General features: G+C 37.3%; 2 protein-coding genes across 2 annotated transcripts in view; both read left to right on the top strand.

Moving 5' to 3' along the window:
* On the top strand, window positions 616-1,410 carry LOC109327774 (formin-like protein 20). Its single transcript, XM_019560924.1, has one exon. It carries the CDS (start codon window positions 616-618, stop codon window positions 1,408-1,410), a length of 795 nt encoding a protein of 264 aa, XP_019416469.1.
* Window positions 3,740-12,999, top strand: part of LOC109328058 (phosphatidylinositol 4-kinase alpha 1-like) — a 20,627-nt gene continuing 11,367 nt past the window's right edge. Inside the window, exons 1-10 of the mRNA XM_019561305.1 lie at window positions 3,740-4,608; window positions 7,521-7,869; window positions 8,251-8,595; window positions 8,725-8,886; window positions 9,291-9,458; window positions 9,608-9,766; window positions 9,868-9,995; window positions 10,151-10,457; window positions 11,762-11,930; window positions 12,666-12,883. Coding sequence (XP_019416850.1) covers window positions 3,992-4,608; window positions 7,521-7,869; window positions 8,251-8,595; window positions 8,725-8,886; window positions 9,291-9,458; window positions 9,608-9,766; window positions 9,868-9,995; window positions 10,151-10,457; window positions 11,762-11,930; window positions 12,666-12,883 — 2,622 coding nt within the window. The 5' untranslated portion in view covers window positions 3,740-3,991. The remainder of the gene's footprint in view (window positions 4,609-7,520; window positions 7,870-8,250; window positions 8,596-8,724; window positions 8,887-9,290; window positions 9,459-9,607; window positions 9,767-9,867; window positions 9,996-10,150; window positions 10,458-11,761; window positions 11,931-12,665; window positions 12,884-12,999) is intronic.

The raw sequence follows: 12,999 nt of genomic DNA, 5'->3' as shown, positions 1-12,999 counted from the left end.
GTTCATCATAATTTTGATTAGTGGTGTTCTATGAGAAAGTTAGGCTAGGAGGGAAGTGATTCATCCGTTTATGTTATTTTTCATTAACTTAAACATTACGACTCATCAAAAAGTGAAAAAATAATCTGCTTACGCAGAAGATTAATTGTACATGACAGTATCATTTTATTTATGAAGGGCCAGCTAGATATTACTATTAAATTATGTATTGAGTAAGATATTACTATTCAACCTCTCATGAAAGAAAATAGGGGATAAAGTGATAAACTCATAAAAAATAAGATGATGGTGAGAATTGAAATAGAGGATGAATTATGGTAAAAGGAAGATGAAAAATAGTAGCGGGAAAAAACTAATCATGCGATTTGCAAGCAAAGGAGATAAAAAACGTTGAGAGTTGAGACAATCAAAAGAATTTGAATGGACATTATACTTGGCGTCTCCAATTCAAAATATTGACTCTGATAGATCCTAATCTTTTCTCCTATCTTTTCTCCTCTCTTTCCTTCTTTATAGGAATGAATCTCTCACTCACTTTCTTCTCTCCCTATATATATATCTCCCCCCCTCTCTCTATTTTTACCAGAAAATATTGCCCCTTTCTCATTCAATTCAATGGATAGAGGAGAACGAGAATCAAACGAGGAGAAGAAGAGAAAACATTCAGATAATGATGATGGAAGAGAACACTCAGTGAAAGCCAAAACCAGTTCCTCATTGGAAGAGAAGCGTGATATTATTCAAGAACCATTGTTTGATTTAAACTCATCGCCTCCACCAGAACCACCCTCTGAACCTGTTGATCCTCCTCCTCCTCCACCATCTCCAGTGACCCAACAACCCGTTGATCCTCCTCCTCCTCCTCCTCCCGCTAAGTCGCGCCGTCGTCGCAACCCAACTCAAGGTCCCGGCGAGGGTAAAAGTGAGTTCATCGCTCCACCATTCCCATGGGCCACAGACCGCCGCGCCACGATCCACAGCCTCAACTACCTCAGTAATAATGACATACATACTATAATGGGGAATGTTCAATGCAAGAGATGTGATGAAAAGTTCACGCTTGAGTTTAATGTGAATGAAAAGTTTTATGAAGTTATGGGATTTATTATGGAGAAAAAAGATGAGATGCATGATAGAGCTCCTAATGTATGGATGAATCCAACACTTCAAAATTGCAACCTTTGTGGACAACAAAATTGTGTGAAGCCTATCATTATTCCAAAAAATAAGAAAGCCATTAATTGGTTATTCTTGTTGTTGGGTCAATGGATAGGACTCTGTTCAATTGATGAATTGAAGTATTTTTGTAAGCATAACAAGAATCATCGTACTGGTGCCAAGGATCGTGTTCTCTACAGCACTTATATTGCACTCTGCAAACAACTTTTCCCTGATGCCCCTTTTGATTGATAGTTGGTTATATTGCTAGTTTTGTGTCACTTCATGTATTATCATTAATCATGTTTCTTTATACATTGTTGAGTGACACAAAACAGTGAGACTTGAACCCCTTTAATTTATTGCTCTTTTCAACTTTATTAGTTATTGTCTTTTATATTATGCTTTAGGTTGGGTTTTATTCAACTAGCTTAGTTTAAGTATTTTGTTTTTTCAATTCCAGAACATTTCTTCCTTACCAATATAATAGGGTGAACAAATACCCATTCTTAAACGAACAGATTTTCAGTGTTCGTAGCAGTTTGTAGTTTATTACTATGTGAATAACAACCTTGACCTTGTTAATTTGTTTCTTTTTTATTCAAATAAGAAACGGTATTTTGACCCGGCATTGATCATTCTTGTTTTTTTATTTTATTTTATACTTACAAGAAAATAAAAAATCTAAAGGATAAATCAATTACTATATGTAGGAAGTTGATTACACTTTGAAAGCAATAGAAAGCAGAAAAGAGGATTTACCATCCTAAAGGGTAATTAAGAAGAAAACATGACTCATTTATTAACATCTTAATTTTACAAGTAGTGTCAGCATTATATTTCGGATGTGTTTCACCATAGTTTCTACTTTTTGCAATATTAAGTATACCATCAGCACGAGATGGATTAAATGAATTGCTACTCAAAAAGGAAGGTTATATTAATTTCATTTGTATGCTCATATTATTATATACACTAGTCTCTATAAACCCACATTCCTATTTTTTTTCCTAATATTGAAAACACATTTTTATTGGAAAACTAAAAAATAACTAAATGACTTAAAAAGTGTATATTCAATAACTGTTGAATCAATGCACCAAACACTAACCACACACAGGGCAACAACCTCAATATGCAATGAAATTAGAAGGCTATGCAACCTTAATATTCCTTCTTAAATGCAGCCTTCATCAACCATTGTTTACAAAAAGGGATGCATGCATAACATTACTATGAGACCATTATTTGAACAAAACTATGTTATAGCTTAATTATCAAAACATAATTTTAAACCAAGTTTACCAAAATAGAGAAAATAATCTATTTTTATGAACCAAATTAAACCAAGCAATATTGCAGCAATAAAAGTGACAAAGTATATGAAAATAATAATATATCAGTATAGCACTCACACAATGTATTAAACACATTTTCCTATATATGATCAAGCTTCAACTTCAACCATTGTTATGCTTCAATTCACACTTATACATCTAAACAAAGCCTATGCACCTGCTCCACCAACATCCCAACTTGAGTTTTTCTAGATCAGAATGTTATTACATTCAAGAAATGATCTCATCTTCCCAAATATTTAAGGTCACTACCAAATTAGCAAGATGGAGAACTGAATCCCATCCATATTAAGCTATTAATAGCACACCAAATAGTAGAAGCAAAATTTACTAATTCAATCCATATAATATATGACAATAACAATAAATATGATATTTTAGTTTGGGATGAGAATGACTATAACAATTAAAAGTGGGAGACATAAATGGAAAATAAACAATTAGATGCACACAACAATATAACTCACTTCATCATTTCATTGAATAAAATGTAAGCGAGAAGGAAAAATATGACCACAATATATAGATATAAACATTAAGAAAAGGTAAGCAAAATATAATCATATAATTGAAATAAATATAATGCATACATGACATATCTTAATACATGTGAAAAAGCTTGGAAAAGTGAACCAAAATAGTAGATGTGGTAGAAAATATAAATAATGTGAAAGACAACTTCTATTTTAATCTTGAGGATGTAAAATTGAATATATGTAAAACCAGGGTGCAAGACTAACCTTATACATGTTCACCTGATATGGCTCGATCACAATAAGGTTTGAATAGAGTCAGGTTCTATTAAGTCTAAGACTGAATTTAGATTCAAAATTTAGACCCAATCAACATATAGTGTCAGGTAGAGGGATAAGCGTGACCCAACCTATCCCAATATCATTCAATCATCATATTTATATTTGTCTTTATTTAATTGTGTACTACATCTCTTTAATTAAAAATATCATTAATTCTCTAACTTTTTATTATATATATAATTAAATATATATACACATGTATCACTTCATATAATAATACCTACATATCATCCCTAAGAGAAACACTACAAGAAAAAAGAGAAGGAAAAAGAAATAATATTTATTGTAAAAAGGAAAAATGGAAAGCATGCGGTAACCGCGTGAAAATGGGTGCCGTGGCGCATTGGCAGAGACACACGATGTGAAATGATTAGATTATTATAATCCCTAGTCCTAGTAGTGTAGACAAAGCCAAAACCAGAATCTAAATTCATTCCAAACCAAACACGCCATAGCATTTGAGCATGTTGTAAATTGTAATAATGAGAGGGAACTAACATCATGACGATGCTGCTACTACTACCACCACCATGTTAGCATAGAGAGAGAGAATCTTGAAATTTGAAATGCAACACATCTTGTGCAATTCTCTATCACAACCACAAGCACAACCCTCTCCCGTTTAAATTTGAATTCCCTGTTTTGCCCTTCGTATTCGCCATGGAAGCTTTGATGGAACTATGCGACCTAATCGCGCTGAATCCACCGCAATTCCACGACAAGTTATCATGGATATGCGACAAATGTCCCTCGCCGGAGAACCTTTCCTCCGGATCTCCTAGGGTTTCCCGTTCTCAACTCAACGCCGTCCTCGCCGTCGCTCGCTTCTTGTCCAAATCCTCCGATTCCGCTGATCTCCGTACTAAATCACTCACCCTTGACTTCCTCCGTTCTATTCCACTTTCCTTCACTCAATCCTTCTGGCCTCATCCTTATACTGCTGAATCTGTTTCTTCCTTTTTCACCGATTTCCTTGGTTACATTTCCAAGGCCACCGAATCATCGCCGGATTTTGCAGAAGAGGTCGCCGCATTCTTCGGCGAGGTAGTCTTATCAGCGATCGGCGGCAACGGCACTGAACAACAACAGTCGCCGATAGCTAGAGCTTTTTTGATCGCGCTTTCGCAGAACTCGCTCCCGATTTCATCTTCCGATGCTGATAAATTGGTGACGAGTTTGATTGAACAATTCGCGTTCCCAACAGCTGTTCCAGGCATACCGCAAGAACAGATTGACATTTCTTCATCTCAGAGCTCGCCTCTCAGCACAAACCACCAGTCTCAAACCATTGGCAGTCCTGTGAATGAAGCAACTAGCAATGTGTCTGGTTCTTCCAGTGGTGCGGCTTCTAACGACACGAGCACTGCGAGTTCGAGAGCTGCTACGTCAAATGGAGGAAGCCATATTTGGAAGAGCAATGCTGATCAATTGGCACTGAATTTGGGTTTAAATGATGGCGTGACTTCGTCCGGACAACAAGTTGCTTCGTTTGAGGAAGAGTCTGTGGGAGTGTTGGAGAAACAAGAAATAGCTTTTAAATTGATTGCTCACATTTTGGAAAAGGTACAAATTGAACCTGCACTCTTGGAGCAGGTTAGGTTAATTGGGAAGAAGCAGATTCAATCTATGTCTGCTTTTTTAAAGGTAAACTTCTTTCTAAGTATGCTACATTGTTTTCCTTGTCATGCTTACGTTTATATTTTGGATAGAATAAAACATCAAAATTGATATTCCAAAGAAAAGTGTCACCGAAACATTAGAATGCCGTTACATAGTGTAAAATTAAGCCTGTGCCACAAAATAAGTCCGTAGGAGGACTAATGCATTGATATTTTAAAATTTTCAAGACTTAATTGGTGACAATTTTTGTGTGGAAGACGAACTTGGTGGTGCTTGTATATCTGGTGGACCAATTTGACATCTTATTCTTTTGGCTTACTTGTTGTGGTGAAAAGTAGTTAAAACAAACTAATTTAGATTAATCATTAGAGTGAGGCTTGTTTTAACTGTTCCTGGTTCTCACAGATAAGGAAGAGGGATTGGCATGAGCATGGGTCACTTCTGAAAGCCAGAATCAATACCAAATTGTCAGTTTATAAAGCTGCGGTGAGACTGAAAATCAAGAGCATTGCAGCACGGGATTCTTCTGATCCGAAATCTGTCAAGAGATTGGTTTACGAAGCAGTTGCAATATTGATAGATGCTGCAGAGGCATGCTTACTGTCTGTATGGCGAAGGTCGAGGATGTGTGAAGAACTTTTCAGTTCCTTGCTTATGGGGGTAGCACAAATTGCTATCTCCCGTGGAGGTCAGCCATTGCGTATTTTGCTAATTCGTCTAAAACCAATTGTTCTCAACGTTTGTGCTCAGGTGTTTGGTTACTTTTCAATTTTGTATTTCTGTTGACATCCACTTTTCTTTTCAGTCATATTCCAATCGTCTTTCAATTTCATGAAATTTGCTAATTACTTTTGTATTTTGAAAATATCATTGTAACAGGCTGATACATGGAGTAGCAACCAAGGGGCCATGTTCGAGAGTGTCACAAAGGCCAGCTGTAAGGTTATCGAATCCTGCTGGACTAATGAGCGGGCTCCTGTGGAAACATACATCATGGGGTTGGCGACAAGCATACGTGAACGAAATGATTACGAGGAACAGGTTCGTATACTAATGTTCACATATCCATTAAGCAAAAACTGATAATGAAGATTAAATATAATATCACACTGTCTCCTTTTGACATTCTTGCATTTCTAATATGTAAAAATGATTATGTCTATATATTCAGGTATGCACGATGATTTGGTATTTCATACATTCCCACATATTTTCTGGAGTTCACTGTTCACGTGTCTTCTGAAAATTCATTTTCTTTCTATTTACTTTATCAATTGCATTAGTAATTATGTACACTGACACAGTTGGTGCATTTTTTCAGTTTTTGTCACCATCATATCATATCTTGTGCTCCAAATTTTTTGGCATCTTTTAAACATGCTAATGATAACTTACTTGTTTTTACTTTAACTCATTGGTTACCTATGTGATGTTGTTGACACCAGGATAACAAAGAGAAACCAGTTCCATATGTACAGCTTAATGTTATACACCTGTTTGCTGAACTGAGCATCGCAGTCAACAAGGCTGAACTGATTAACACAATATTACCTCTTTTTATTGAAAGCTTAGAAGAGGGTGATGCTTCAACTCCTAGTTTGTTGAGACTCCGAGTAAGGAACTTTGTCTTCAGAGCATGTATTATGAAATTGATATGCAGATCTGTAACTTTATTTCATGGTCCTCCTTTTTGATCAACAATCTTTCAATCATTTAGCTGTTATGATATGAATCTTACGTTGTTTTGTTGCAACCAATACAGCTTCTTGATGCCGTGTCTCGAATGGCCAGTTTAGGTTTTGAGAAGTCTTACCGTGAGACAGTGGTTTTAATGACTAGAAGTTACTTGAGTAAACTTTCCAGTGTGGGATCAGCTGAAAGCAAAACAGAGGCACCTGAAGCCACTACTGAGCGTGTCGAAGTATGTAATATATATAAAAATGTCAACAAGACATGTTAGATTTGATTTGTTTGGTGGTACACAATATCAAGTGGATGCTCACTAGTTCAATTACATTCTAGACTCTACCTGCAGGTTTTCTACTCATAGCTAGTGGCCTTACCAGTGATAAATTGCGTTCAGATTATCGCCACCGGCTGCTCTCCCTGTGCTCTCCGATTCCGCTGATCTCCGTACTAAATCACTCACCCTTGACTTCCTCCGTTCTATTCCACTTTCCTTCACTCAATCCTTCTGGCCTCATCCTTATACTGCTGAATCTGTTTCTTCCTTTTTCACCGATTTCCTTGGTTACATTTCCAAGGCCACCGAATCATCGCCGGATTTTGCAGAAGAGGTCGCCGCATTCTTCGGCGAGGTAGTCTTATCAGCGATCGGCGGCAACGGCACTGAACAACAACAGTCGCCGATAGCTAGAGCTTTTTTGATCGCGCTTTCGCAGAACTCGCTCCCGATTTCATCTTCCGATGCTGATAAATTGGTGACGAGTTTGATTGAACAATTCGCGTTCCCAACAGCTGTTCCAGGCATACCGCAAGAACAGATTGACATTTCTTCATCTCAGAGCTCGCCTCTCAGCACAAACCACCAGTCTCAAACCATTGGCAGTCCTGTGAATGAAGCAACTAGCAATGTGTCTGGTTCTTCCAGTGGTGCGGCTTCTAACGACACGAGCACTGCGAGTTCGAGAGCTGCTACGTCAAATGGAGGAAGCCATATTTGGAAGAGCAATGCTGATCAATTGGCACTGAATTTGGGTTTAAATGATGGCGTGACTTCGTCCGGACAACAAGTTGCTTCGTTTGAGGAAGAGTCTGTGGGAGTGTTGGAGAAACAAGAAATAGCTTTTAAATTGATTGCTCACATTTTGGAAAAGGTACAAATTGAACCTGCACTCTTGGAGCAGGTTAGGTTAATTGGGAAGAAGCAGATTCAATCTATGTCTGCTTTTTTAAAGGTAAACTTCTTTCTAAGTATGCTACATTGTTTTCCTTGTCATGCTTACGTTTATATTTTGGATAGAATAAAACATCAAAATTGATATTCCAAAGAAAAGTGTCACCGAAACATTAGAATGCCGTTACATAGTGTAAAATTAAGCCTGTGCCACAAAATAAGTCCGTAGGAGGACTAATGCATTGATATTTTAAAATTTTCAAGACTTAATTGGTGACAATTTTTGTGTGGAAGACGAACTTGGTGGTGCTTGTATATCTGGTGGACCAATTTGACATCTTATTCTTTTGGCTTACTTGTTGTGGTGAAAAGTAGTTAAAACAAACTAATTTAGATTAATCATTAGAGTGAGGCTTGTTTTAACTGTTCCTGGTTCTCACAGATAAGGAAGAGGGATTGGCATGAGCATGGGTCACTTCTGAAAGCCAGAATCAATACCAAATTGTCAGTTTATAAAGCTGCGGTGAGACTGAAAATCAAGAGCATTGCAGCACGGGATTCTTCTGATCCGAAATCTGTCAAGAGATTGGTTTACGAAGCAGTTGCAATATTGATAGATGCTGCAGAGGCATGCTTACTGTCTGTATGGCGAAGGTCGAGGATGTGTGAAGAACTTTTCAGTTCCTTGCTTATGGGGGTAGCACAAATTGCTATCTCCCGTGGAGGTCAGCCATTGCGTATTTTGCTAATTCGTCTAAAACCAATTGTTCTCAACGTTTGTGCTCAGGTGTTTGGTTACTTTTCAATTTTGTATTTCTGTTGACATCCACTTTTCTTTTCAGTCATATTCCAATCGTCTTTCAATTTCATGAAATTTGCTAATTACTTTTGTATTTTGAAAATATCATTGTAACAGGCTGATACATGGAGTAGCAACCAAGGGGCCATGTTCGAGAGTGTCACAAAGGCCAGCTGTAAGGTTATCGAATCCTGCTGGACTAATGAGCGGGCTCCTGTGGAAACATACATCATGGGGTTGGCGACAAGCATACGTGAACGAAATGATTACGAGGAACAGGTTCGTATACTAATGTTCACATATCCATTAAGCAAAAACTGATAATGAAGATTAAATATAATATCACACTGTCTCCTTTTGACATTCTTGCATTTCTAATATGTAAAAATGATTATGTCTATATATTCAGGTATGCACGATGATTTGGTATTTCATACATTCCCACATATTTTCTGGAGTTCACTGTTCACGTGTCTTCTGAAAATTCATTTTCTTTCTATTTACTTTATCAATTGCATTAGTAATTATGTACACTGACACAGTTGGTGCATTTTTTCAGTTTTTGTCACCATCATATCATATCTTGTGCTCCAAATTTTTTGGCATCTTTTAAACATGCTAATGATAACTTACTTGTTTTTACTTTAACTCATTGGTTACCTATGTGATGTTGTTGACACCAGGATAACAAAGAGAAACCAGTTCCATATGTACAGCTTAATGTTATACACCTGTTTGCTGAACTGAGCATCGCAGTCAACAAGGCTGAACTGATTAACACAATATTACCTCTTTTTATTGAAAGCTTAGAAGAGGGTGATGCTTCAACTCCTAGTTTGTTGAGACTCCGAGTAAGGAACTTTGTCTTCAGAGCATGTATTATGAAATTGATATGCAGATCTGTAACTTTATTTCATGGTCCTCCTTTTTGATCAACAATCTTTCAATCATTTAGCTGTTATGATATGAATCTTACGTTGTTTTGTTGCAACCAATACAGCTTCTTGATGCCGTGTCTCGAATGGCCAGTTTAGGTTTTGAGAAGTCTTACCGTGAGACAGTGGTTTTAATGACTAGAAGTTACTTGAGTAAACTTTCCAGTGTGGGATCAGCTGAAAGCAAAACAGAGGCACCTGAAGCCACTACTGAGCGTGTCGAAGTATGTAATATATATAAAAATGTCAACAAGACATGTTAGATTTGATTTGTTTGGTGGTACACAATATCAAGTGGATGCTCACTAGTTCAATTACATTCTAGACTCTACCTGCAGGTTTTCTACTCATAGCTAGTGGCCTTACCAGTGATAAATTGCGTTCAGATTATCGCCACCGGCTGCTCTCCCTGTGCTCAGATGTAGGTTTAGCTGCTGAGTCTAAAAGTGGAAGGTATACCTTTTTCTATGCCGAGCTCACGACATGGCAATATATATATAATAATGCATGAAATATTGTTGAGAATTTGGGAAGGTCTTACTTCAGCTTCGTTTCCTAGATGAATTATGTTTTCTCAAGATTTCACATCTGATGCTTATTTGCTATAGGAGTGGAGCAGATTTCCTGGGCCCTCTGCTCCCTGCAGTGGCTGCGATATGTTCTGATTTTGATCCTACCTTAAATGTGGAGCCATCACTTCTAAAGCTGTTTCGCAACCTTTGGTTCTATGTTGCTCTTTTCGGCCTAGCACCTCCAGTACAGAAGACTCAGCTTACCACAAAGTCCGTTTCTAGTACACTGAACAGTGTGGGAAGCATGGGTAAAACTGCCCTTCAAGCTGTAAATGGACCATATATGTGGAACATGGAGTGGTCTTCTGCTGTTCAGCGTATTGCTCAGGGAACTCCTCCACTAGTAAGTTGATCATAAAAGATATTCTGAAGTCCCATGTGTACACATTTCGTTATTGTCTTTTTCTATGTATGGTTATTGTTTATACAATATCAATAGTAAGGTTGTCATTGCATTATAGTGTATTCAGGATTCATTGCTGTCTAGAGGGATAACAGTACCATTTAACTATATGGGATCTGCTTTTCCTTTTTTTTCCAAATAATAAGTTGGTTTGAAGAATGTAGACTAGTTTGGTATACTAGGCTTATGGCCAATCTTGTAATGACTTGGCTTGTTTGGTTAACACTTTTGTGTCTGTGGAGAATCTGAGCAAGAATGGAATTGCTTGAAGTGGGATTGTGAGTTGACCATTATTGTTCCTCTGAATGGAATCATCGATGTAAGGAAACCAAACAAGCAATACTTATTCTAGCGTGCTGGGAGTCACTGTTCTCACGTCTCTTGGAGGGAATAAGGTTTCCTTTCTGTGAAACCGAGGCTCAGAATGAAATAATCGTTGTGTGCCTTCCTTCTATCCAATTAAAGAATTATTGTCGTGGAATAGAGGCTCCATGTTCCAAATATGCTCAAGGTTGATCTGTGTTAGGTCTGTGCGTAACATTGTCAAAAGATTGCATCTATGTCATCACATATCTTTTGTTGTCTAATGCTAGTGCAGAAATATCCACTTTAGCTTACTGCCTTGGCAATATATTCAGTTTGATGCATGCATATTTTGGTTGAATGGGTTGGCATGGGGATCTGAACTAAGTAGATCATGAAGGCCTTATTTTGAAGCATGTCATGATTGTTAGGATGCAAATATTGAAATAACAACTAGAACATAACTTAGGTCATGATTTTCCTTTTTTCTTTTTTCGAAGTACAAAAATTTAAAGAGTGGCCCAATGCACGAGGCTCCCACTTGGTGGAGTACGAGGAAGGTAAATATGCATAACCTTACCCCAGCAATGCAAGCAGATTTAACATTATAACATTGTTGGTCCATATTATAGTGATACAACAATATTTTATGTTGGCTGCCGACTGCCCAACACAATCTCCACCTTTTATCCGAGCTAACGACCAACTATGTATAGCATCAAGCACAACATAGGCATATTTCCTTAACCTACTACATTTGATACTAATAATTAGGTCAACTACTTGTAGTCTTGCACTACTTTAACAGGCACACTAAGAATAATACTAATAATCCTAATGAGATCATCTAGACTTCTATTGATGCAATAGCTTTCTCTTTTATCCCACTAAATTTAGTTTTTACTGTTTGTTTTTTTAAATACCTCTCTGTTTCTACCCAGGTTGTGAGCTCTGTGAAATGGCTTGAGGATGAGTTAGAATTAAATGCTCTGCACAACCCCGGTAGTGGCCGAGGAAGTGGCAATGAGAAAGCTGCTCTTGCACAGAAAGCTGCACTTTCTGCAGCTTTAGGAGGGAGAGTTGATGTTCCAGCAATGACCACAATTTCAGGTTGATCACATTTACTTGATATTCATGATGTTTTTAAATATGAGTCATCACCACCTTCACATTCTTAGAGAGGTTCTGCATCTCGTGTTGGACATATATCATATCCTTCACTTATATCTCCTCTTCATGTCAGTCACATTAATGTTGGAAATATTGCATTGTAAATATCGGATGATATTTTTTATGCCTTGGACGTCTCTGAACTAGAACATGTATATACATGGCTTGGCATGTCTTGGGCATTTCCCAGAGAACTTGTTCATAACCTTGTACCATTGACAAGCATCAAGATAGATGATTATTTCTAAAATGACAGTTGTTTGGGCATTAACTTCATATCATATGCGTGAAGTTAGCTATTTTTGGTTTGTGAACATAAAATATAACCTTTCATTGCTTATGGTGATTATTTTAATTTTTAATCAATTTTATGTGTTGGTTACGATATACACCACTCTGTATCTCTACACTAACACACAAACAACTTTTTCATAGCTTCTTTGTTGACAAACAATCCCTTGTCCTCTATATTTATTTTAAGTTCTCATGTCTCATGTTTGTGGTCATGGACTCGGTTAAATTTGCATTTCTTTTCTGATGACTAATTGGTAATTGTATAATGTGATATATAGTTTCCTGTTTGGGCCTCCTTATCCCTTCTTAACTCCTATACTCATTTTGTGCCACTCCAATCGATCGTAACAGTTGGGATGAATTTCGCTTGTTTTTTTGCAGGCGTGAAGGCTACTTATCTTCTTGCTGTAGCTTTTCTCGAGATCATCCGCTTCAGCAGCAATGGTGGAATCTTAAATGGTGGCACTGCTATGGATGCTGCTAGAAGTGCCTTTACTTGTGTCTTTGAATATCTCAAGACTCCCAATCTAATGCCCGCCGTCTTCCAATGTTTAACAGCAATTGTGCACAGGGCCTTTGAAACAGCTATTTCTTGGCTGGTAGGCAGTAGTTTAACAAATGTTTTAGCTTTACTACAATTTTCTGAAAAGCTTGATCTGAATGGAAACAGATTCAACGAAATTTTAATTGTGTTTAATCTTATAATACCCCCCCC

The sequence above is a fragment of the Lupinus angustifolius genome, chromosome LG15 (assembly GCF_001865875.1).
Source record: "Lupinus angustifolius cultivar Tanjil chromosome LG15, LupAngTanjil_v1.0, whole genome shotgun sequence".
Lineage (NCBI taxonomy): Eukaryota > Viridiplantae > Streptophyta > Magnoliopsida > Fabales > Fabaceae > Lupinus > Lupinus angustifolius.
The sequence above is the reverse complement of the archived record's forward strand: the minus strand, read 5'-3'. Positions and strand labels throughout refer to the sequence as shown.

Excerpts from the sequence above, each read along its gene's own strand:
- LOC109327774 (XM_019560924.1), top strand. The coding sequence starts at position 616 with ATGGATAGAGGAGAACGAGAATCAAACGAGGAGAAGAAGAGAAAACAT.